The sequence below is a fragment of the Juglans microcarpa x Juglans regia genome, chromosome 2S (assembly GCF_004785595.1).
Source record: "Juglans microcarpa x Juglans regia isolate MS1-56 chromosome 2S, Jm3101_v1.0, whole genome shotgun sequence".
Lineage (NCBI taxonomy): Eukaryota > Viridiplantae > Streptophyta > Magnoliopsida > Fagales > Juglandaceae > Juglans > Juglans microcarpa x Juglans regia.
The window spans coordinates 2649382-2675656 of record NC_054597.1 but is presented as its reverse complement, the minus strand read 5'-3'; the positions used below and the strand labels follow the sequence as shown (position 1 = coordinate 2675656).

Genomic DNA, 26275 nt, shown 5'->3' with positions numbered 1-26275 from the left:
ATCACTATGCACGTGTGCAGAGCGATATTAGAAATGTCGACGCCCCGTCACCCTATACAGTTTTGCTACAAGCAACTGGGGGTGGGAAACCCCCGGAGAATCGGCTGCCACATAATGCCATGTCAAAAAAAAAAAAAAAAAAAAAAAACTGACTGAAACTTTAAAAAAACAAAGGAAAATTTCGTGGAAACTAAAATGCGTCATTAGAAAAAGAAAGGATTTGATTTAAAAAAGGGACTCAAAGAGGCAAAACAGAGGACGCAAAGAGATTTGAGAGACTCCCAGAGTTATATTTTAGGCTTTGTGATTATGGCTCTCTTCAAGGCAATCTTGGCGAGCAGCATCGCTTTTCTACCACCCAAGAGAGAGTCATTCCTGTACAACGAAAGAATATATTGCCCGAGAATATTGTCTTCTTTCCCAAAGTTGGCGGCTAGAACGAGTGAGCTTCATGGCCATACTGTTGCAACCACTAGTAACCTTGGCAATTTTACCAAGTCTCGTAACAATCAAGTTATTCGAGCGGTGTTGCAAAGTGAAAGAGAGGTGGAAGTTTCTGGATCTATACTCAATTGAGGGTTCCGTGGTAAATCCAATAAGGTTGTTTTGGCCAAGAGTGGTGGCTTAGACACATCAGTCATTGTTCCATGGCTGACGGAGAACTATAGTTGTGATGTTGTTTGCTTCACTACTGATGTTGGTCAAGGTATAAAGGAATTGGAAGGCTTGGAAAAGAAGGCTAAAGCCAGCGGGGCTTCTCAGTTAGTGGTGAAGGACTTAAGGGAGGAATTTGTACGAGACTTCATATATCCTTGTTTGAGAGCGGGTGCAGTTTATGAGAGGAAATATTTGCTGGGAACCTCGATGGCTCGCCCTGTTATTGCAAATGCCATGGTAGATGTTGCAATGAAGTTGGAGCTGATGCTGTTTCTCATGGATGTACAAGAAAAAGAAATGATCAGGTGCGCTTTGAGCTCACATTCTTTGCTCTGAATCCTAAGCTAAATGTTGTGGATCCCTGGAGGGAATGGGATATTACATGGAGAGAAGATGCTATTGAATATGCTAAGAAGCATAAGTTTTCGTTTTCATTTCAAGACGGAGGATAGACGGCTTTGATATTTCACCGTCTGATTCTGCAGAAGCTCAAGTTCTGGTCGTCGATGATAGCCTCGTCAACAGGAAGGTCATCAAGTAGTTGCTCAAGATTTCTTCTTTCAAAGGTTGGCCCGTTGATCGAAAATTCCAAAAAATTTTTAATGTTCATTTCTTCATTAAATTCTAAATAGGAAAACGGTCAAATTTTGCAGTGACGACTGTGGATAGCGGAAGGAGAGCCCTGCAATTATTGGGTCTGGATGAGGAGAAGAGTTCCTTAGTTAGTTTCAATGTAAGTTTGAACATGATTGCATATAAATTAGATCGTTATAGATTCATTTCCGGTATGGGATTCAGCTGCTGTGCATTTGAAGTTCTGATTTTCAGTTGTTTGTCACTTTTAGTTGAAGGTGTTGAAGACGAATGGAGGGAGATGAGTTCAACCATTTTGGCACGTCTTCAAAGCGAAAATCTTCATCATCTGTGTCTTCAAGATCGTTGTTGGGTCTCTCACCTTCGTGAGTCTCTTATCTCTCATCTTCATGGTATTCAGAAGTCTCAAATTTTAGCTTTGCACTAGACCCTCTAGCAGAAGTGGGAAAAAATTGATAGAAGGAACGAAATGAAAAAGTGGGAGGGAGAAAGAAGCGAAATGGAGGGAGAGAGAGGGAGAAAGAAATGAAAAATTTTATTAAAAGGAGAGCTGGTTGCGCATCGGTTGTATCAAGTGGTTGCAACAAGTATTTTTGCACCCTATATATGTCTCACTATTGCTTGGGCTTTGGGCTTAATCTTCCCCAGCCCTTGGACCCCTTATCCTCTTATCTTTCATGCAGCCCGTGGGTTGAGCGTAAGGGGGTTGACGCATGGAGGGCCTTCAATATAGACTTAGCCCGATCTGAAAGGGACATAAGTATGTGATTTTCACAAACTGACATTGTTTCATATGATACGTACATCAAATTTACTTTACAATAAAAATATTTTTACAATTTATTGTATTACACAAAACCACGTCAAATTATGAACTTATAATTATGAGATCTTTTTGTAGTTAAAACATTTCTCTTTTCATTTTTATAAGTGAGATATGTCTTAGCTCATTGTCTTCAACATAAAATCCTTGTTTAATCTGAATCTCTGATCATGTTTGGTCGGACATAGGATCAAGTCTAACACATTTTGATAGCATCCTAAAGCTGCCTCGGCATATTCGGTTTCTATATATTTCAGTATGAGAAAAAGGATTATTCGTAACGATAAAATATAATTTTTACAATAAAAATAAACTTATTTTAATATAAAATAATTATTTTAATTACAAATAACGGATCAAATATAAGTATTTTATTGTAGTGTAATTTGCTTTTATTTTCAATTCATTGATTACGCTAAAAAACAAAGAAGAAAAATAATTGGTTCTGAAATTTCATTTCTTCATAGTAACTTTCCACACCTTTTCAATTCAGCCTTCCTTAACTAGAACTATATGATCAGGGCAGGCATTAAAGACATGGTGCAGGGTAGCTGTGTGTTGAACGCATGGGCTTGGGCTGGCTCGGGGATCCCGTTCAAACATCCAGCTCCATTTTTTTTTTTTAATTTTTTTCCGTAGTGATTAAAAAAAAATATTATTTAATAATATTATATTTTTTTCTTTTTTTAAATATTTAAAAACGTTAAAAAAATTTGTAAAAAAATATTTAAAAGTGTTTTTTTTCTCACATCATTTTTTTAATGCTTTTAAATATTTTTTAAAAAAGAAAAAAAATTTATAATATTATTAAACAATATTTTCTTAATCACTATGTAAAAACTAAAAAAAAAAATTGGAGCGGGATGTTTGAACGAGATTTCCCAGCTAGATCGTAGCATTGCCTATATATAAATTGAGTCGAAACTACAATACTCATAAGAGAAATGATATCCCTTATATCCAATGAATCATACAGTTTTACTTTATTTATGTTGCGTATTTCAAATAGTTTATTTTTTTAAATATTTAATAAAATAATTCGCTTAAAATACGATTGATAAAATTAAGTGTTGGTTATTGATATTAAAAAGTGGCATTTCTTTTATAATAATAATAATAATAATAATAATAAAGTGTGGCTGTTCTCATCCAAAGAATAAAAGGGTTATCTCATCACTTTTTAAGTGGTGTGGGCAGTAAGCATACTAAGGCCTCGTTTGTTTTCAAGAAACATTTCATCTCATCTCACTTCATCATTATAATTTTTTTAAATCTCCACATAAAATAAAATAAACAATTTAACTTTTTTAAATTCCAAAACAAAAATAATATTAAAAAATATATTCTAACAATATTTTATTTAAATTTTTAATTTTAATCTCATCTCATCTCATCTCATCTCTGAAAACAAACGAGCCCTAAGCAAACCCAACAGCACTCATCGATGTATGTCTATTTCGGGTGGTTTTAGAACGTTTTCGATTTAGTCATAGAGACATTTCTTTTTATAACTTGTTTTAAAGTTAATATATTTGTATAAAATGATGATACTTTAACAAATTATTTTTAAAAAAAAAAATTATATATTTAAATTATGATTATGTAAAGGATAATAAAAATAATCGTGCGTTTATCATTTTCTTTCTTTGTACTATATGTAAATATGTCTGAATTGAGAGTGAAAAAAAAAACTTCTGATGTACGCTTGAAGTCCAAAATCAAGACGTCTCTAGGCCCATTGTTCCAAAAAGTTGGGCCAGAAGGCCCGGAACTGATTCGGCTATTTACTGTCTTACCCTCCAAATGCCCATAAATTTGACCTCCTGCCTGCCTGCTTACTCGTTTTTGGGTCTACCAATATCGAACATCTACTCTAGTGTAGAGTCTAGACACGGATTTTGGAGTGAGATTCATTTAACTCTTTTTTTACAAGATTCTAAATTATCAAAATTATTACCATAATTTAATAAGGAATCCTGCTGTACCGATAATTAATACCGATAACAAGATCAATAAGTATATATTTTTTTCTTTTATTTTATTTTTTTAAATATAAATCCACTGATAATTATTTTTTTAATTATAATTTTTTTAAAAAATTAAATATAAAACACTATCAATCAAATCATCAGTCAAATTATTGGTTCACTTAACATTTTTCTTCAATAAGTAATGCGATAGAAATGATTGAATAAGCTAGATCACACTTTAAAATACATAAATTTCATATATGTTGAAATTTTATTAATCGGTGTAAAGTAGAGAATGTCACCCAACCGGTTAGGAGGTTTTTTTCAAATTATAAATAAAGTGGAAATTTATGAATAAAATGAGATAATTAATAATTCGTTTTAATAGGAAAACTGGGACGAAGTTACAACAAAAAGAGACTTGACCCAACAGATTGGAAAATGGAAGCAGTCACCAATGACATCAATTTCACTAATGACATCAATTTCACTCTCGCAAATTTTGAAGCTTATCAATAAAAAAGATTTATCGATCTAAATGGAAGCAGTCACCAATGACATCAATTTCACTAATGACATCAATTTCACTCTTATAGATTTTGAAGCTTATCAATAAAAAAGATTTATCGATCTAAAAATCGATGCACGTATAACTTAATACAATAGACAGCTTCCAACCATCTCTATGAAAGCCTACTCATCTCCACTATCCTTTTCTGCATTTTATAATTTCATAGTGGTAAAGGCCTCGTGTATTTAAGCTTGTACTTTATCAGATAATATGTATCTGTTTTTTATTAATGCTATCTACCTTGCCGAGAGAGAGAGAGAGAGAGTTGACCATTCAGGTGGACGAGTTGGTGAGCAATGATACATTCAATACCGATTCAAAAGTTCCAAAAGAAGAAAAAGGGGGCCCCCGAAACGACGCCGCTCAAACTACTCTCACCAACCCTTGTCTCTCCATCTCCTAATTCATTTTCCTTTGGACTAGTTATTCTTAGGCGATCAAAGAAGAAGAAGAAGAAGAAAGAATCATCGGTTATTCGTTAGGCCTGAGCCGGAAAAATGGTTGTTGCGGCTAAAATAGCACCGTCTATGCTGTCATCGGACTTCTCCAATCTGGCATCGGAGGCTAGTCGCATGCTCCGCTGTGGCGCCGACTGGCTCCATATGGATGTCATGGTACTTGTGCTAGTTCAACCCCAAAGTTGTTAAAATCTCTCGTTATTCTTAGTACTATTGTAGCGACATGATTATTGTTCAATATCTTTTAACATTGGTTGGTTTCTATTTCCTTTCGTTTTGCAGGATGGGTATGTTTCGTTGCCTCTTTCTCGAATTGGCTTCTTGCGTCTGGGTTTCGGATTTTGTGGTTATTTTCTTTTTTCTCTGTTGAGTTCTTAAAGTCCGATGCGATGATTTTGCACTAGTTGATTCCATCGGTATTGTTGTCCCAATAAATGTTTAGGCATGAAAACCCATTACGTAATGGCTGCTTGTATGCAAAAGGGTAAGGTTATGTATTATGCAATTTTTTACATAAAATCTGTTTGTATGCAATAGTTTCGTTTGATATGTGTGTGAATGACGTGAAGGTTATATTGATGGAGGGTTCTCTATATCTGGAATTGAGAGGGTATTAGATTTTGAAGAAGAGGGAGGATTGTAATATGGTTGCCTTGGTTAAAAATGTGACACGCAGTAGGATCATGGCTCGAGGCAGTTTGAAATTCTTTGGACAGATTTTGAGACTAGTTTTTATTTTTTTAGTAATAAACAGTATGAAAGTTAGTTTGGCATTTGGGTTTTTAAAATTCAAGTAACCGTCTGGCCTGATATACTGCAGATAGTTCCATGTGATCTTAGCTCCTGTCGTTATAATTCTTTTAATTTGGTATTATTAGTGCACAAATTGGATGGTTCGCTAGTCCAAATTGGTCTCATTTATGGCCTTTGATGCTTATGATAATTAGGACATGCTATAAGTTATTTGCATTTGTAACCTGTGAATTGGTTAATGTTTTTTTCCCCATCTCATGCAGGCACTTTGTCCCAAATCTAACGATTGGTGCTCCGGTCATTGAGAGTTTGAGAAAGCACACAACGTAACTCCTTTGCCTTCACTACTTCAAACATTTCCAAAGTCAGGTTTTTATTTGGCTGCAAGATTAGTAGCATAAGTAGATCAAATTTTATTTTCATCTCTTACAGGGCCTACCTGGATTGCCACCTCATGGTCACAAATCCTCTTGATTATGTTGAGCCTATGGGAAAAGCTGGTGCTTCTGGTTTTACATTTCATGTTGAGGTATCCAAAGGTGGGTTATGATTTCCAGCATAATTTATTTTGCTTTATTTTGTATTACTTATCTTGTTCCATACGAATATGCCTTTCTTGTGAAGCAAAATAATCTTATAATGCTTCTTGCAGAAAATTGGCAAGAACTAGTCCAAAAGATTAAGTCAAAGGGCATGAGGCCTGGGGTGGCATTAAAGCCTGGGACACCCATTGAGGAAGTTTATCCACTGGTATAAATTCTCATGTTATCATATTATTTAGTTTGAGTTTGATATGTGTTGAATTAGCTAATCATGATGACATCCAACCTTACCAAGATGACCCTACTGTGTGTACAATTGAGTAGCAGCATAATACTGCTGCAGAGGATTCTAAAATGAATATGATGTTTTTCCTCAATCCACAGATTGAAGGTGAAAATCCTGTGGAAATGGTCCTTGTAATGACTGTAGAACCTGGATTTGGTGGACAAAAGTTCATGCCAGAGATGATGGAAAAGGTTCCCTTAAACTTTGTACTTCTTCCAACTGCATCTCTTGTTCATTCCTTGACTTGTCTCATTTTTTTATCCAGGTTCGTGTGCTGAGAAAGAAGTACCCAACACTTGATATTGAGGTGAGCCAACTCTTCTTTGTTTGCTTTTCTCCTGGCAAGTCATTGTAATTGATTGTCTTCTAGGAGATATATATATATATATATATATATATATAATTCTTGTTTCCATTTTTCTGTCTCGTGGCCATGTTATTTCATGATTATATGCAGATTATGCTGTCTATTTGTTCAGTATAGCTACTAGAATCCTGGTGATAAGAACTCTGAAATTTTGTAGATTTTGTAAGCATTGCTAAAATTATAGAGATGTTTCTTTTTCATTCGTACTTAAACTTTTGCACAATCAGTTTTTAGGATTCCTCACGTTCTGTAGCTTTTACCCACAATTTGGTTTGCATTAACTTTTGCGTTCCTCTTTGTATTTTAAATCTCCCAGAGGTAGAGAGAGAGATTAGTCTCTGTGTGCGTGCATGTGTCTTTGGGTTGGTTTTTGTTTTGAAGCAACAACTAATTGAAACGAATACTTTATTTTTCAGGTTGATGGCGGTTTAGGGCCTTCAACCATTGATGTAGCAGCTTCGGCCGGAGCAAACTGCATTGTTGCAGGAAGTTCAGTGTTTGGAGCTTCTGAGCCAGCCCAAGTAATATCCCTTATGAGGAAGAGTGTAGATGAAGCTCAGCAAAACAGTTGACATGGTGCATCTTCTCAACATATTCACAGTGTGTACATTAATGATCTGTTTGATGAGGTTAATTCTGGGAAATGAATAAAATGTTTGTCTCATATAATCGCATCTGGGGATGATCTCTACTTTCTAAGTGTAATAACGTGATACAGAAAAGTTACTCGAAGTCTGATGCGGTACTTGCAAACATTTGGGAAATATTTTTATGTGATGCAATGTTATTTCATGTTTTCTTTACTGCATTTCTTTTCAGCCCCCAAGTAATAGTACCATTATACCGTTACTCTTGCCCTCGCATCAGTAGCTTCCTTTCCATACTTTTGTTCTATATATAAAATGAATCTACTCATCTATAATTACCTGTTTTTTATTTACTAGTTTGTATGCATTCACCTCCACAGCAAGCTATTTTTCCTTTTATGTCTCGATTCAAAGGGATATAATTATCAAAAAGAGAAAAAAAATATTACAAGAATGATTTCTGGTTTGTTTTCACAGATAAAAAGAGATGTTAGAATTTGAAAAAATTATAATAATTAGATGAGATGAGACGAGATGTATTGTGAAAATAAACTACGCCTCTCATTTTTAATTACCTGTTTTTTAGTTACTGGCCATCTCTTTTTTGATAGATCCGTTCTTAACTTATTTAATTTGGCAGTAATTAAAATAATCTTGAAGTTCCGGGGAAGTTGTACAAATCTATCTGGTCAATATTTTCTAATATCTACAATATTAGCAATTTGTTTTTTTTCCTGTTTAGAGAATTTTCTTTCATTTCATGATACCACTACACAATGTGTCTGGCAGTGGCTAGCTAGCCTCGTGACACATGCATGGCAGTTTATAGCTCTTTCAGTGTATGGTCTTTGACCAGATTGCTCGTACCTGGGAATGTCAGAATTCAGTGATTCACTCTCTTTCTTTATTTTTTTAAGATAATTATATTGAGGTGAGTTAAATTGAAAATTAAATAAAATATTATTTTTTAATATTATTAAGATATTAATTTTTTAATATTATTCTTATTTTTAAATTTAAAAAAATTAAATTATTTATTATATTTTATATAAAAATTTATAAAAAATATAATCAAAATGTAAAATGAGATGAATCGTAAGAGTACAAACCGAGCCATAAATGCCTGATTTCAAGTAATATGGTCCTTTTACTTTCCTGGCGCAAGTTATCGTACTTGCCAGTTTGCCTGCATCAAGTTCTGGATCTAGATGTTTTCAAAGGCATGCTCCCAAGTCCCAAAATTGGGTCTAAGATTGGTGGTCAGCATGTGTTATCACGTACATGTAATCCAAGATTCGAGACTTTCATTTATTAAGAGAGAGAGAGAGAGAGAGAGATCCACAGGCAGAAATGCCATTGATGGAAGATACAGAAGGAATGAGTGGTTATTCATGGATGATTATCTTTTACTTTCAGGGGTTTGCAGAAAAAAAAGCCTTTACTTTTGGTCATGGGTTGCTGTGCTTACTCATTCTCCTCTTTGAGATTTCTTTTAAAAATTGGAATGGGAAAAAGATCTTTTTAACGAATTTTTGTTCAATATTTTAATTAAAAATAATTTCACAAATTAATATAATTTGATATGTTTTGTTAAATTATAAAATTATTTTTATTATAAAAAAATCTGATTAATCACATAAAATTACGTAAATTCATAAAATTACTTTTATGTAGTGATATATACTGAATCCTCCAATCTTTTGGCCAGGAAAAGAGCTAATGACTCCTAACAAGATGGTTTGCCATTTGTCTCCGTGTCCAACTTTCTGGTTTGAGTAAAAAAGCCATTGTTCTGTTTATTATATTATTTATGTGCGAAGTTAAAAAAACATGGGCCTCGACCATGAGATGTGTATGCTTCTCCACTCTACTTGTTTAACCTTTGCTTTTCACTAAACATTTACTTAGAACTGTTCCTTTTAGCACAGATCTCAAGGAATTTGTCTGGTTGGAAGACCTCAAAGCCCAAAGGTAAGGGTATCCCATGCCCAGATGCCCTATTTGTCACCTTTCTGATACATAATGTACCTGTTTCATGTGATTAACACATCATTGGTTTACAACTGTTCCAAATGATCAATTATATTAATCCTAGTTCTAAGATATGAAAGCCGATCCTTTTGGAGGAATGACATGTGAAGTGCACCGATGAGCAGGGAGAATTTACTGTAGCTTGTACTTTAAGGGTTAATGCTTATTGGTACTTTTGTCAACTTAGGATATCATGCCCAATACGACCTATCAATGCTAGCCTTTCTTTCATGCCTCAACTTTACCATGCATTTAATGGGGCCTCTTCAACTTCTACTGTTTTGGGTATTATCCAATTCCTTTCACATCATTTTCCAATACTTACATCATTTCTATCTTTACTTATTTAACAAATCAGGCATGCTTGCGTTCATGCTTTGGCCCTTAAATATTCGCCTACGTGATTTCTATAGGTACCCATAAATGTATGTGGCTGAAGGCGTTCTATTTATGTATCATATAATGGACATTATACGATCTCTCATGCCCATATGGCCTTGCATGGGATTGTCTTGCCCCATGAATGGAGCTAAGTTACCAGTACTTACCCCATCAAACCCCAATGAGAGCCATTGAATATAAACAACATTCTGTATGTCGACTTAAATTCTAGACTACATCAGTTTGGTTGGACTCCTAAACCTCCAGCTGATTAAAGAAACGCTCTAAATAATAATATGGTTCATGCTTTTATGATAATGTGTATATGACATCTATGTCTATGATTTACTTGTGCATCTATGAAATATGTGAATGATCTATGATAGCCCATGTTTAGCATGTTGAGATGGTACAAATCAGGGTGTTCTGTCTAAGCACATCTAGGAATTGACTAGAAGATACACATGCATTTTGGTGACAATGATTGATGGGAAAAATAAACCAGTGGGTGATCTCCAATCCTTAGATAATAGATAATGAAACCAATCTCAGGGGGGTGGTTGGCCAAATAGTTCGAATTAATTACACTAAGTATAGGATAACTCTGTCAACCCCGAGAATTCTGTCCAAGAACAGCTTTGAGAAACTTTTTATTTAATGCGGATTTCTGTATGGATCCAAAATATTCACTTTCTCAAAGTGAGAAAGCTCTTTTTTTTTTTATGGGCCTCTCTATGTAGAAGTGAGTGTTTCATGGCCATGGCTCTTATCGATAAGCTCCAATTGAGAGCTTTGGTGTTATTCATTTGGCTGTATGTCTGTGCGGTTGGACACAACCTGCTCAGTTGTGAGGCTACATCTCCATATGCTTCTAGCTACCAGTGCAATGGAAATGCATCGCAGGATCAGTGTGGGACATTTGCAATTCTGCGCACCAATTCCTACTACTCCTCTCTTTTCAACCTGAGCTTTTACTTGGGCATCAACCGTTTTGTGCTTGCAGAAGCAAATGGGTTTTCTGCAGATACAGAATACCTTCCGGAAGATCAGCTTCTGTTGATTCCAATTAATTGTAAATGCAAAGATGGTTTCTCTCAGGCTGAATTTACAAAAACTACCATTAAGGGGGAGAGTTTTTATGGTATTGCTGAATCTCTGGAGGGCTTGACAACATGCAAAGCCATTCAAGAGAAGAACCCGGGAGTCTCACCCTGGTGTCTTGATGATAAAGTTAAGTTATTGATCCCCATCAGATGTGCCTGTCCTTCATCTGAAGCAAGCGCAAAAACAAGGCTTTTGCTGTCTTATCCGGTAAGCGAAGGTGATACAACTTCTAACTTGGCCATTAAGTTCAATACTACTCCAGAAGCTATTATTCTTGCAAATAACAAATCATCAGAGACTTTTAGACCTGAAAGCCTAATACCTTTTACCTCTCTTCTGCTTCCAATCGATGGTGAGCCTATCCTTGGTCCTCTCGCAAAACCTCGTGAACCCAATTTACTTTTTCCAGCAGCTGGCATCCCAGAAATTAGTCCTCACAGGAAAAAGTCCAAAATGTGGAAAATTGGTTTATATGTTGCACTTGGCGCGGTTGCAGTAGGAGTGACCATTGGTATTGCAGCAGCCTTGGTATTGAGCCAACTAAAGAATAAGAAGAAGAAGAAACAAAGTTCCTGCAAGGGAGGAGACGTGGAGTTACAACAGCTAAATCTCAGTGTAAGAACCACAGGTGACAAGAAAGTCTCGTTTGAGGGATCTCAGGATCGTTTTGATGATGATCGGAGAAAAGATGCCACGCCTCACAAGATACTGGCTGAGACGTACACTGTTGAGGAGCTGAGAAGAGCAACCGAAGACTTCAATTCAAGTAATCACATTGAGGGTTCTATCTATCATGGTCGTCTCAATGGGAAGAACCTCGCTATAAAGTGCACCGAACCAAAAACAATCTCAAAGATCGAGCTTGCTCTTTTCCAATTTGCAATTCACAGTCACCCCAACATACTTAGACTGCTGGGAACATGTCTGACAGAGGGCCCAGATTCGTTTTTGGTCTTTGAGTATGCCAAAAATGGGACCTTGAAAGATTGGCTTCATGGTGGGTTGGCCATGAAGAACCAATTCATTGCCTCTTGCTATTGTTTCTTGACATGGAGCCAGAGACTGAGAATCTGTCTCGATGTAGCCATGGCCTTACACTACATGCACCACGTAATGAACCCGAGCTATGTTCATAGAAATGTAAAGAGTCGGAACATCTTCTTAGATGAAGAGTTCAATGCAAAAATTGGGAACTTTGGCATGGCAAGATGCATTGAAGATGATACCGGGGATCCAGAATTTTATTCCACCAATCCCGCCTCTTGGAATCCGGGGTATTTGGCACCCGAGTATGTTCACCAAGGTGTCATTTCCCCAAGTATTGATATCTTTGCTTTTGGGGTAGTTTTGCTGGAGGTATTATCAGGTCAAACGCCAATAACCAGGCCAAAGGAGAAGGGAGAAGGAAGTATTCGGCTATCTGAGAAAATCAAGTCGATATTGCAGTCAGAAGATGCAGATGAGCTAAGGGAATGGATGGACAGCGCAGTGGGAGAGAATTATTCATTTGATGCAGCTGTCACTTTGGCCAATCTTGCAAGAGCTTGTGTAGAGGAAGACCCTTCGTTGAGACCTAGTGCTGGAGAAGCTGTCGAGCAATTATCACGATTGGTTCAAGAATTACCGGAAGGAGAGCATTTGTCTATGTGTGAAAGCTCTTCCAAGCCTTTAGTGAAGGCATCGGCAACCGGAACCTGAACGGCCCAACGGATAAGACCAGTTCTTCTGCCCCTAGCGTGGTTTAATTAATGTCTTCAATCCACAGGATTGTGGCCTCTTGAAAAGGTCAGTAGGATCCTGTATATAAGCCATTACGAGACGCATGCAATTCCCAAAACAAAAGTTGCAGGTTTCTACTCTGTATTCTCTGTATCTTACAAATTAATAAGCTGCCTTTGCCATGTCTCTGCGAAGCAAACGCTGTATTGACTAACGGTTTTGCTATATATAAACTTGTGTGTATCATTTATAATTGATGTGGAAAGCTTCCCATTGAACGTTGAGTATTCAGCCAAAATGATTGGAGTTTAAACATGGAGCCGAAGCTTATAAAATCTGATTTAAGAGGACAGCAAAAGAAAAGAAAGAAAAACACTTCAGGTGCTCTTCGTGGCATGCATATTTCACCTCCATTCGATTACCAAACTTATAATAATCTGGTGAAGATCCCGAGACATTACTTGAATTAAAATGAGTTTGATCAGCCTGTTTACTTGGTTTATCTATCGACAGCTATTATTTGCTATTCTATTTCTTAGTCATGATGGAGACAACAAGCCCTGTAATTGCTTTTAGACCATGCAATCCATGCAGGGGAGTCATTCTTCACCCTTTGTGAAGCAGAGTTTTACTGTCCTCCTGTGATGTGTTCTCAGACATGGCATTAGAATCATTAGAGAACAGTATTGAATTGCCTTGTCAAACCAGAATGAAGATATGGAACTTTAGTTTTCATGCAGAGACGATTCTACTTTTTACGTCAAGTGATATCATTTAATGGTGAGAAATTAATGAAATAAGCCAGATACGGCATCCATGAATAGAATAATGATCAGTACGCCCACATAAACAAGTGAAAGGTGCGAAGAATCATGACATCATGGACCTAAATTCATCAAAGTTGATGACCCCATCACCGTTGAGATCAAATTGAGCAATCATGAACTCACACTCATCCAGACTCTTGGATTCACCCAGTCTACTGAGCATCCTCTTAAGACTCTTTGGTGTTATACACCCACAACCATCCATCTCATACATCTTAAACGCCTCTCTCAAATCTTTCACCTTCTCTTCCTCTTCCCCTCCTTCAATCAACCTCACGAAGTCCTCCAACTCCAGCAAGCCATCACCGTCCGAGTCAAGCAACTCTACCACCGTCTCTGCCTCCGTCAGCGAAAGCTCCCCACCTATTGCCACCACACATTGTTGCAGCTCCGAGGGTGAAATCCTCCCATCTCTGTTTTCGTCAAAGTGATTGAACACATTTTCCATGCTTTAAAAAGGCAAGTTTATTTGCGACGAAGATGTTAATTAAGAGTTTCTTAATGTCTTCGACGTAAAAGTGAAATTAAGGAGGAGGAGGAGGAGGAGGAGAAGAAGAGATTAGGAAGAGCAAGAACTTGAAACGTGTCTTGAAACGTATCGTTTCTGAAGCCATGCCTATATATAGACTTTTTCAATGCCGCGTGTCGTGGGTTGACCGCGTAGAATATGAGACGAGGTATTTTCTATTGAAACTTCGGGTTATGTCGTAAAATGGGTGGGTAAAGACCGCCGACAACTTGGCATTCACGGCGTCGACAATGGAAGGAAATTGGAATCCTCGTTTAAGGAATTACAACGCAGTTTTATCCAAAAACCCTAATGAAATTACCAATTTTTAGCGAAGTTGTTCTATACATTGAAAAAACAAATCGACGCGAAAATTCAATAAAAAGTTTGATACAATTCCTCACAGAATCTTCATAGTTCATGTGCTCCCATACCAACCTAATGAAAAACAGTTTCGCTTTGGAGCGGTCATACTGTTTTCGTCTTTAGATCAGCAACCAATAAGATATTGACATATCAGCAATATCAATTATAACACAATAAAGATGATTACATCAGAACACCTAAACTATCCAACGTTTTTCTTTGCTACCCGTTGCTATCTCCCATTGCCGCCTAGCTATTCCCACGCCAGCAGCCCAATGCCACAACCACAGCCATTCCTTCCAAAACTCCTTGCCAGAATCGGTCTGAATACATGTTTTGGGACGCTTTTCATCCTACCGAAGCTGTAAATCGAATTACTGCCAGATTATCATACAATGTTTTGTTCCCATTTAAGACTGATCTTCATCGAGTTCATCATGATCATGTTAGTCACCCAATTGAGCTTTAGGCATAGAGCTCTACATTAATTTTCTTTCTATACAGGAAGATTTTGTATTTTAAGATCTAGTTATTGAGGTAAAAATATATCTATTATTGCTCTCGAAGTTGAGAAAGCAAGACATTAATTCAGGTTTATTGACCCAAATTATCGGGTAATTGAGATTGTAGATATAGGCCGGATATGAGTATTGTCCTATTGGAGATAATATTTCATAAATACTTCAAGAAACCGTGTAATCAAGATAGTTCTGGATCGTTTCTGTGTTGGAAATGGTGGTTCTCCTAGGTTTCGTCAAAGGAGGTTCAAAGCAATTTCAACGGTGCGGGGTTGGGCTCTTTGGGTTCAATGGAAGACTCTCTTCCCATCAAGTAGTTTCTTTTTCCCTTGCTGACAGAAGCTTGTTCGGTGAAGTTATTAAATTTGTGGCTATATCTTGCGGCGAGGACGGAAAGAGGGAAGCGAAGAGAGTGGCGGAGAGGGGGAGATGGTGCAATTTCGTAGAACTGGGTTCTGGGGGTGGGGAGAGAACGTGAGGGGATGAGGGATCATTGCGTGCGGTGGGGGCACATGATGGGTTTGCTGAAGAGGCTACGTGTAAGTTATCGATTGGTGGGCTGTTTATTGAAGATAAACAGATGGACCGTTACGAAGATTTACAACTTCAATGAAAAATCCAATCCTATATATCCTCTTAATTTCTCTAATTTTTAACCTCTTTTATTTTTACAACCATCTTCATCTCACCTCATCTCATCTCACCTCATTTAATTATTATATTTTTTTTAAAATTTCGTATAAAATAAAATAAATAATTTAAAATTTTCAAATCTCAAAATAAAAATAATATTAAAAAAATATTTTATAATAATATTTTATTCAACTCTTAACTTTTATCTCAATTCATCTCATCTCATTTCATCTGTAAAAATAATCTAGACTTGTATTCTTTTCATTGTTTAAGATTTCAATTGGGTTTGACGTTACGCGAGGGGCAACGACTAATGGCAAGGAGCTCTACTAGGAAATTTTCCAAAGTGGGAAAATGACTTGCAAAAGGAATTCAACGAAGAAAGAGTCTGTTTGAAAGGAATCAACGAAGAAGAAGGCAAAATGATGTTCAAATTATTGAGAATGTGGAAGAAGAAGAAGAAAGCAAATTATCGACTTCAACGTTCTAGAGAGAGAGAGAAGATATGTACAACCGTCATAACTACCTCAACCACCAACTGAAAAAGACGACAAGGGACATTGGGAGGGAACAGAGAATATAACATCCGATTTTCGTTGGCAAATGTTATAAACGAGGGAGTTGCTGAAGTAACAGCTGAAATCAGTTGAATTGCATATATTAAGAGGAAAAACTATCATCCAAGCCAACATTCTTCACAGAATTTTTTAATTTTTTTTAAAAAAATCAACTGTTCTAACAGCATTATAAAAGATATGATGAATCAAAGAGTACTCTTTCTTATCCTTCGTTTAATTAATTAATTATATTAGATATTATTATTATTATTATTTGTTTAAAATCACACGTTTCTGATACGAATATGTCAAAAAATGTATACTAATTAATAACCATAAACAACAATGTTCACGTGGAACACGTATAATGCAATATCACATTGTTATACGTTTAACCAATCCTTTCACTCACGTCTGGTATTGGAACTCCTTTAATCTGTGCTCCAATTAGATTTTGACACCTTAGGCATGCTTTCTTGGAAGATTAATCAATGAAAACCTCTCAAAAAAACTATTTGGATAATGAAAAATACTTTAATTATAAAAAGATTTTACAATCGTTTATATACAAATTGATATATCCTAATGTGATACGTTAAATTATAAATATATTTTTATTATAAAATAAATCTAACGTAGTGTGAATGCATATCAATATGTGAATTTATTTTTATAAAATATCTTTATAAAAAGTAATCAATAAAAAAACACTATTCTACTCCTTTATTACATTTATATCTCGATTCGTTGATGTGCCAAGGGGCTTTCAGATTGCAACCGTGTAGCAGGCCTTTCTTAGTGCATTGTAATGGCCACGTCACCTTCCATTTATTTCCGGTCATGATCAATCCCCACTTTCAGCCTAGACAAAATCTTTTGGCCTCCAAAGTCCAAACTCAGCAATTACTTGTTTGTAAAGATTCGACTTCGCGTGTTTAATCCAGACTTTTAGTTTTAATACCTCTCTCTCTCTCTCAAGTGAACGCATTCTAATGGCTATATTCTAATCATGTACAGCAAATAACAAAGAAGATATCAACAACCCCTTGCTTTCAGAGTAATCTGATAACTGTCACACGGATGTAATTGCAAACACAGCTGATCATTTCCTTCTAATCTGTGTTTATCCCAAACCAGTTTTTCGAATATCTTCTTCCTCATATATATCTACACACACGGGAATAGCCCCAGGTGCATTAATCCCGAGATGCACCTGATATAATGATTTAAATAAAAAAAAATTAAAAAAGTCAGTAATTTATTTGTCTAAAAAAAATATAAAATTAAAGAAAGACAAAAAATAAGATTAAAAAAAAATCTAAACTTTAGGCTTCAGCAAAGTATGAGTATTGGTCTGCATCCATATTGAATTATCTATTTACTCTCTATATAATAATAAAATATTATTAATTTGTTATTTTAAAAAAATTGAACCAAAAAAAAAGAAAATGAATATACTGTCAGAACAAAAATGACATGAAAAAAAGATGTCAATTCATATGCACCACAGGGCTATTAAGGGCCTTTTGGTAAAAGATGATCCTTCATTAAATTCTACAAGAGAGTTACATGTTAACTGATCAAGAGTTTTAAAGACCTTTTAGTAAAACATGATCCGTCATTAAATTTCACAAAGGAGTTACACTTCAAATAGTCAAGAGTTTTAAAAGTTTTTTGGTAAAACAGGACTTAAAACAAAAAAATAACAAAATTAACGAAAAAACAACAAAAATTATTATTTACAAGATAATCACTTATTATAATAGAGTAGATATTTGTATAACACACCAATATTCTAGTTTTTGTAATCTTTATAACTCAGGTCGCTTTTATATAAAGGGAGACTAATATTTGAACCAGTTATTATTATACTGCGGGGCTATATATATCATACAATTGATGCCCAAGTGCCCATCACCATTCCTGCTTTCAAGGTGAATGCAACCTTTTCTACCAAATTTCAGTAGCATAAGGTCAAGCAAACAAGGCATTTACAACTTTACATTTCGTGTTGTGATAATGAAAGGCAGCCCAAATGCAGGCATAACTTATGTGTTACAAATTTCAGGAGGCTTCTTTTGTGATGCACTACCTGCAAACTTGCAACTATGATGTAGAATCTGATTTCTGATCAGCATCGGCAGTGGCCTGGACTTGGGCTGCATACTGTAAGTTCCAAAGGACATCTTCAAAAGAGGGTCGAGATGATGGTCCCAGAGATATGCATTTGTTAGTGATGGATATCACAATCGATAACGATTCCTGTGAGCAAGTAGTTAAAACAACAGGATCCACAATCCGCCTCCGGCCATTCTGACTGCCAAAGGATGCCTGCCGTACATGTCTCCAGTTCTTAGAAACGTATCATCTCAAACAAACTGACTAAAGAAAATATGTAAAGAACGTCGCGGAAAAGAAAAGAAAACTATCAACAAAGCCTAGGTAATCCATATCCAATCCAAGTAATTTCGGTCTTATAAAAATATGACCAACTTCAATACTTCTGGTTTATAGTGCAAAATTTATAGCAGTTAAAAAAAATTTCAAGAATACAGAACAGAGATCGCATTTTTTGTTATCAAAATTGATAGCAAGACAGACATTTGTAACCTCAACTTATATTTATATTGAAGAATAAAAAACTTATGTGAAAGTTAGTGCTTTATGTTTTTTAATTTGTCAACTGAAATAGATGGATAAAATTCAAAAGTCTTGGAAATTTTTATACCGTAGTTTAAAAATTCTCATTCGTCTGATTTGCAAAATATCAGGAGTAACAGAATGTTTAGATCCAAGATTGCCAAAAAGCTTTACTATTAAATCTATGGAATTAATTTGCAGAAAAAAGCTTTGGCATACCATTTCATTTAGGAGAAATGCTTCTTCTTTTCCAGTCACTATAGGCCCAACAAGTGATTCGAGTAATATAAATCCAAAGTTGTAAACATCATCCTGTACATTTGTTTGATGGCTGCAAAAAAAAAAAAAAAAAAAAAGGAAGTAAAAGAGTCAGCTATTTTAGAATCTCTCTTAAAATACAGCATCAAACCAAGCAGGTACGGAGTAATTCAAACAAATCATCAGATTGGGGATTCATACTTTCTTCTATGACACCACCACCAACTGTCCGCAAACAAACCCATCTATATGAAAGATGGTAGTAGTGGCACAGGGTAGTTTCATTGGCAACAGTATGACAGTGGTGGTGGCAGTGAGGCAATCATACTAGCAACAGTGACAGCGGTAATCTTGCTGAAGTAGGTCAGCATGTTAATAATGGAAATGTTCACGGTGGTGGCAATTTTGACGATGGTAGAGGTGGGGAGTCCCAATTTCAGTGAGGGTAATGATGAAGGAAGTGGTCATGCAAAAGCACAGGTGGATCTGATGGTGATAAATGAAGGTAATGGAAAATGCAAGGGAGACACGCAGTAAGCTGCAACAGTGTTAATGGCACCAGTGTTAATTATCGTACAGCAGCAGAAGTAATACCAGTTTGGAGTTGTGAGAAGAAAGGAGTAATGCGTATGCCAAGAATTGGACGCTTACACCTCCTCATCACCTAAGCAGCGAAGTAGGGGACCTCATAAGTCATTGGCATTATGGATCTATGAAATACATACATGACCCAAGAATGCATCCTCAGGCTTACTAAACAAAGAATTTCTCCTGAAAAAATGCATTATGGGTTATAATGCACATTTTTCTTTTTAATTCAGCACAACAACCCAAGATGTGCCTCCAGTTGAAAAAAATCAAGGATCCACTCCAAAGTTATGATTTGTATCCTCCACTAAGAAATTAAATCCACAGTTTTTATCATACCGTGATTTTGGGCCATCTCCCTTCGCCTACAGAACAAGCAGAACGTGTCAGAATGACTGCTTGGTGAAACAAGAAAACATTTCAACACTAAACAGATTCATTCAAAAAGCCATATATTATACCTGCTGTTTTTCAATTTCCTCTGTGATGATTGACATCCCATAGTCACTTATCTTAGCAATCTGATGCTCATCAAGCAATATATTGGTTGTCTTTAGTTGGTTATTGAAACAACCAGGGATTACTCCAGTATGTAAAAAATGAACAGCCTTCGCAACTCCGATCAAAATTCCAAGTCTATCTGACCATTTAAGAACTTCCTCTGGAAAACTTTCTGCATCCATGTATATACATAGCTGGATTAGAGGTTGACTATCTCCAAGACTCCAACGCATAAAGCTATGATGTATTAAAGGTGTAAGAAACTTTAGTCGACCTCTTCTCCATAATTGAATGCAGTCAAATGGATAGGGTGTAAGCTAAAAGCACTGGACCACCCTGGTGCACACAGGGAGGGGTAGCAGTTGCACAATGAACCCAAGAAACAGGTAGGTGAACTTCTGAACTAGTTATGATCATTATGCAGTTATATTTCAGAAACTAGTTCTTATATGTATATATAGATTGAATTACTAAAGAAGCTATACTAACCTGACAGATGGGTATGGTAATTTCCATTAGGAACATATTCATATATAAGAAAAACTTTGTTGGCACCATAATCATCTTGTCCACTATCATCAATGCAATGACCCAAGAGGCCAACTAAATGTGGATGGTGAAGCTTTGCGAGCAGATCAAGCCGAACTTTAAGGTTTTGAATTGAGCATCTTTTCCCCAAAGATAGAGATCGTATGGCTACAAAAGTCCCATTCTCCAATCGCCCTCTGTAAAGCTGAAAGGAAAAAATGAAATTTAGAAAAGTCACTTGGCAGGAGAAATATAATGTGTTGGACTAATTGAATCTCACATATAATTTCTTCTAATTGATACCACAACATTTGATTGAAATGCACTTTTTGTTTGCATGCATTGCTTGTGCCATCCTAACAGCCCATTTCAAGAGTTTGCAAATTATGATGAAAAACATAAATATATGGAAATACAATTGTAGATTGTAGCTACCCCTTTTTTCCTTGCATGCAAATTTCTAGTTTATGCAATGTACTCCCTGGAAAATATGTATGTGACAGCTAAAAATGAGTTGTATTATCTAAAGGAATCGTCGATTTGGAATAATCCAATGAACCATCCACTTTTCTGCCACCTATTTCAGCTTTGAGAGTTACCTTCCCCATTGAGCTTTCACCAAGAAACCTAGATGAATCAAAGCCGTTTGTCGCTTCCTTCAACTCTTCGAAGGCAAACAATCGATGAACCAGGGCACTTTGTGTCCCTAGCTTTGCTGCTTGAGAAATGAGCCCTTGGAGGAAGAAAAGAAAAGGTTATTGCTATAAGCTCCCGTATGACCACAACCCATGGTATACACAAACATGATTTATTGTCTATTTATATATATTGAACCGTAAACCGACACAGTACGTAGGACAAACAGGTCTTATATTTTTTGAATAGACAAATAATAGTTACAAGAATAAACTGACCACTGTAGAACTTACTGGCATTGGCAAGGAGTTCAGAGGAAACCCCAGTCGGCATATTCTCGTGCACAATCTTTGGCAATATATGCTGCTCGCGTGTTCTTTTTGAACGGCATTTTTTAAACAATAATAGAACCCCGAGTACAAAAAGCACCATAACAAGACAAGCTCCAATGACACCAACTACTACCGCTATATCTCTTCCTCTGGATTGTTTACCCCTCTTAAGAGCTTCTTTACAATATGATCCTTGATGCTGATGTTGCGAATCAATGGACAAACAATTTCCACCAAATTTAACAACTACCTTACCTGAAGTACTTCTCAAACAAGAAGGAAGCCCACCTATCAACTTGTTAGTAGATATATCAACCAACCCAAGTTTGCCACCACAACTTAACTCATTTGGAAGTGAGCCACTGAACATATTGGAAGCTAAATTCAAATAGCTGACATTTGGTAAATGGAACAACGTAGATGGAGGAGTTCCACTCAGATGGTTGAATGATAGATCAAGGTGTTGAAGCTGACCCAATTTACCAAATTGCTCAGGAATCTTGCCCGAGAACGAGTTCTTGCTCAGTAGCGCTGTAACCAACACTTTAGGCATCATTGGTAGTTCAGAATCTAAATGGTTCTCTCTTAAATCCAGAACATGGAGCTTGGTTAATGTACTCAAATCAGGCAATTTGCCAGAAAGCTCATTGTGGGACAGAGCAAGATAACTGAGTGTCTTAATTTTGCCTACTGAAAGAGGAATCCGACCCTTCAATCCATTATTCTTCAAACATAGAATGGTGAGGTTTGAAAATGAGTCCAGCCAACCAGGAACAGTTTCGTTGAAATAATTTCCATCCAGTACTAATGTATGGAGCTTCATCAATCTGGATATTGCCGGTGGAATTGAACCATACATAAAATTTGAGCTCAAGTCCAAAAACTCAAGCGAAGATAGCCTATGAATCTTATCCGGAAGTGGTCCCCAAATCCCCAAAGACACTAAACTAAGAACCCTTAAGCTGGGTAGCCTTGTCAATGTGGCAACAAAGGAATCAATGGAGAAACTTTTAGATAAAGTCTTATTGGGAATTGCAAATCCATTGAACCCACTGACCTTGGCAAGCTTATTTCCCATTATTTTGAGCTCAGTAACCGAACTGTCCTGGCATGAGATGCTCATCTGGGTAGAAGAAGATAGGCTACAGAAATCTCCCTCGTAATTTGCCAAAATTTGCAATGAGGAAGGGTAACCCAACTGCTTTCTTAGCTGCAGTAAAACTAGGGTTTGGGAAGTTTGTAATTCATAAGTGCTTGGAATGAACAAAACCAATAGAAGCAACGACCACAAATACCCCATTGTACAAATTCAAAGCACTAGACTCTACAATCACAAAAAGGTCAACAAAAATCCTAGAAATAAAGCGGCACGATTCAGTTTTAAGGAATACAGAAACAGAGCCATCAAAGATTCTTAAGCAAAGTCATGAAAGGGGCTCCTTCAGTAAAAATTCACGCCGAAAAAAAGGAGCTTCCAAGTAAATGGCCTGCGCAGCAAAAAAAAAAAGCTCCCGAAATGGAGATCATTTTCACCCTTAGATGCTCCCAAGACTCTGGTTATCCAAATTCGCTGAAATCCAAGAAAATGACAAACAATGAAAGAAAAACTCTTGGGAAACTCAAAAGGGCGCCTTTTTCACGGAAAATGATGAATTCTCTAAACAATTTGGTCAAACATAAGTACTAAAACAAGTGAGCCCGAATAAAAAAGCAAAACTTGGTGATCCAGATAATGTCGCTTTACTCTGACAAGTTCCAGGTAGTCTCTAGGAAAGTAAAGAGCTGTCCACGAAGGAAAACTCGGAGACAAACTCAGGGAAGAGGAGCAGAAGAGAAACTACTTATCCCTAGTTAATTGTTCTTGTTCTTCAATGAATGTGTGTGGAACTAGAGGACAAGTGAACTGCATTTATGGACGTTGTTGAAGGAGGCCGTATAAGACAGAGACGTAAAGCATTTACTGCCTGTGAGAGGTGGAATTCCTCTCTGACATTAATGGGGTCGGTTTTCTAGCAGGAGAGAAGGACAAGACGAGCAGTGGCTGTGACTGTGAGGAGTGCGGGAAATTAATGATTAAAGGATAATGATAGGCTTATACGCCACCCGTTTGCTGCACTCTTTATTTTTTTTAAGCAAAATATTTTAATCATAAAATAATTACAAAAAAAAAATAAATTGATACGGTATATTATATTATAAAATTATTTTTATTATAAAATAAATCAAAAAAATTTTATAAAATTATGTGAATTTGTAAGTTTATTTTATGTAATTTTTTTTTATGTGTGTAACAGTTTTTTTAAATTTTATTTTCTATTTAAAGATTAACAAAGTGATTAATAAAATTATATATTTTTAAATTTTTTTAATGATTAAAAATATTTAAAAAATAAAAAAATTTAAATACATTATAAAATAATATAATAAACCTATAATTATCGTTTATGGAATAGAAGGGAAGTAAAAGGAAAATTCAGTGTAACCGGAAAAAAGTTTTTTTTTTTTTTTTTTTTATCTTTTAAACTTTTCATCGGTGATTCTCGTGGAATCCCCTCGGATTCCCTTGCTATTTGCTGGTTGAGAAACGAAAGTCTTACGTCACTCTATTCGAATTTATAATTTTTATCATTTTATTTAGATTATATTTAGATTTTATATTAATTTCAGATGATTTGAATTGATTTATTTTATAAATTTTATTGAGATTTGTTTTGTTCAATTTAGATTGAGAGGGATTTGAATCATTTCTCTCGTCTTATTTTATTTTATTTTTATAATTTTTATAAATTTTTATATAAAATATAAAAAATAATTTAATTTTTTAAATTTTAAAATAATAATAATAATAAAATAATATTTTATTTTTATTTTTATTTTTATTTCAATTTATCTTATCTTAATTTATTATTTAAATATAAAATAAATTGAGAAATATATTTAAATTTATAAAATAAATTAAGGTATTGTTTGGATTCGAAGATGAGTTGAGATGAATTGAGATGGATTATAAATAGTAATGAGATAAATTATGAATAATAGTAAAATTTATGAGTTAAAGTTGATAAATAATAATAAATAATAATAAGATGAATTGAAATAATTTACGAATACAAAATAAACCTAAATTATTACTGTACTTGGGGGAAAAGAAAAGGGATAAAAGTACAGCGAGAAAAAGACAAGGATTTCAGGAGGGGCCACGTTTGAAAACAACGGAGGAAGAATCCACTAAAGGCCAATTAAAATATTTAATAGCACAACCACAAGGCATAAAGTGGGCACCTATCCAATCCAATTTGTCAGATAGTATCCCATCCCAGCAAATTATAGCATCAATCTATCTGACAACCATATCCATTCTCAAACTCTACTAACTCTTGGGTTATTTTGTTCTTCCATCTGAATTCCTTTCTTTAAAGATAACATGCACATGAAGTGCCTTGGACGTGGATTTCTTTATCTTCATCAATGAATTAGCAAGTGTTTACCCAAAAAGGACAAATGGGGGAAAGGACAAAAAGAAGTAAGTCTCGTGCTTTGAGTCGACACTCAAAATTACCCAATGTTCCCAAGATTGAAACCCTATCTCCTGTGCTCCTCTTGTTCACTAATTCGTTTAGATTGAGTTCTTATTATAATTTTTTAAAATTTTAATATAAAATATAATAAATAATTTAATTTTTTTAAATTTCAAAATAATAATAATATTAAAAAATAATATTCTGATAATATTTTATTATCTCAACTCAACTCACTTTACTTCAACATCCAAACACGATCTCATTAAGTGCAAAACATTACATGCATGCCAGTCCCATTGTCCCACGGGACGGTCTCGGCTGCTGCATGCACCAAGAAGTAGATTTTATTTTTCAAGAGTTTGCTACTTGCAACTTTACGTCTCGGGGCACAATAGGACTCATTACAATTATAAAATAATAATAATAATAAAAAAAAAAAAACAACAACAACAATACTAACAACAATATAATGATTGATCCGAACATCATAATCTACATGAACCAGCAGTTAATACAAGACTTAATCTTACCGGTACATAGAGTCTAGTCTTACCGGTACATAGAGCTAGCAGTCAGCAAATAGCTTCAACTTCAACTGAAATCACATGGATGCCACCACTTGCAGGTTATTGTAAAATTAATTGAGATGTAACAATTGATAAACAACATTGCAAATTTGCAAAATAGGAATTGGCATAATGGTGAGAGATGAACAAGGCTATTTCCTGGCTACAATGAGAAAAAACCAAACATCATATCCTAAGCCACCACTAACAGAAGTAATGGCAGCTCTCACAGCTATCAGGTTTGGCATTGATCTGGGAATGAGGAAGATTGTAATGGAAGGTAACTCAAAAAGAGTAGTAGAGGCAACCCAACAAACAGAGGAAGATGACAGTTATTTTGGTTTGATCATATTTGAAATCAAAGCTAGTTTCACTTGTTTTGATGATTGTAATATTAAACATACTTATCGGGCTGCAAATGTGCTAGCTCATACACTAGGCAAGAGTGCACTG

The 26275-nt window shown here is 35.5% G+C and overlaps 4 protein-coding genes and 1 pseudogene across 5 annotated transcripts; 3 read left to right on the top strand and 2 right to left on the bottom strand.

The window, feature by feature from the left end:
- The first annotated feature begins 286 nt into the window (after positions 1-286).
- On the top strand, positions 287-1109 carry LOC121252123 (annotated as a pseudogene).
- A 3821-nt stretch (positions 1110-4930) lies between these two features.
- LOC121251879 (ribulose-phosphate 3-epimerase, cytoplasmic isoform) lies at positions 4931-7824 on the top strand. The gene is made up of 8 exons (XM_041151270.1): positions 4931-5229; positions 5356-5360; positions 6090-6152; positions 6259-6365; positions 6479-6576; positions 6753-6845; positions 6920-6961; positions 7438-7824. The coding sequence occupies exons 1-8, from the start codon at positions 5113-5115 to the stop codon at positions 7591-7593; spliced, it is 681 nt and encodes a 226-aa protein (XP_041007204.1). The 5' UTR covers positions 4931-5112; the 3' UTR covers positions 7594-7824.
- Positions 7825-10639: 2815 nt separating this feature from the next.
- Positions 10640-13098, top strand: LOC121251878 (protein LYK2-like). Its single transcript, XM_041151269.1, has one exon. It carries the CDS (start codon positions 10678-10680, stop codon positions 12820-12822), a length of 2145 nt encoding a protein of 714 aa, XP_041007203.1. The 5' UTR covers positions 10640-10677; the 3' UTR covers positions 12823-13098.
- Positions 13099-13621: 523 nt separating this feature from the next.
- LOC121251877 (calcium-binding protein CML38-like) lies at positions 13622-14247 on the bottom strand. Its single transcript, XM_041151268.1, has one exon. The coding sequence runs from the start codon at positions 14116-14118 to the stop codon at positions 13714-13716; it is 405 nt and encodes a 134-aa protein (XP_041007202.1). The 5' UTR covers positions 14119-14247; the 3' UTR covers positions 13622-13713.
- Positions 14248-18035: 3788 nt separating this feature from the next.
- Positions 18036-23822, bottom strand: LOC121251875 (probable inactive leucine-rich repeat receptor-like protein kinase At3g03770). 2 transcript variants are annotated; one of them, XM_041151267.1, is made up of 7 exons: positions 21697-23822; positions 21367-21500; positions 20729-20972; positions 20200-20411; positions 20078-20103; positions 19112-19223; positions 18036-18583 (listed from the first exon to the last, which is right to left on the bottom strand). In XM_041151267.1, exons 1-7 carry the CDS (start codon positions 23033-23035, stop codon positions 18359-18361), a joined length of 2292 nt encoding a protein of 763 aa, XP_041007201.1. In that variant the 5' UTR covers positions 23036-23822; the 3' UTR covers positions 18036-18358. The 2 variants fall into 2 exon arrangements, with proteins under 2 accessions (XP_041007201.1, XP_041007200.1); XM_041151266.1 differs by having other exon boundaries at positions 18036-18586; positions 21697-23821.
- Between the last annotated feature and the right edge of the window lie 2453 nt (positions 23823-26275).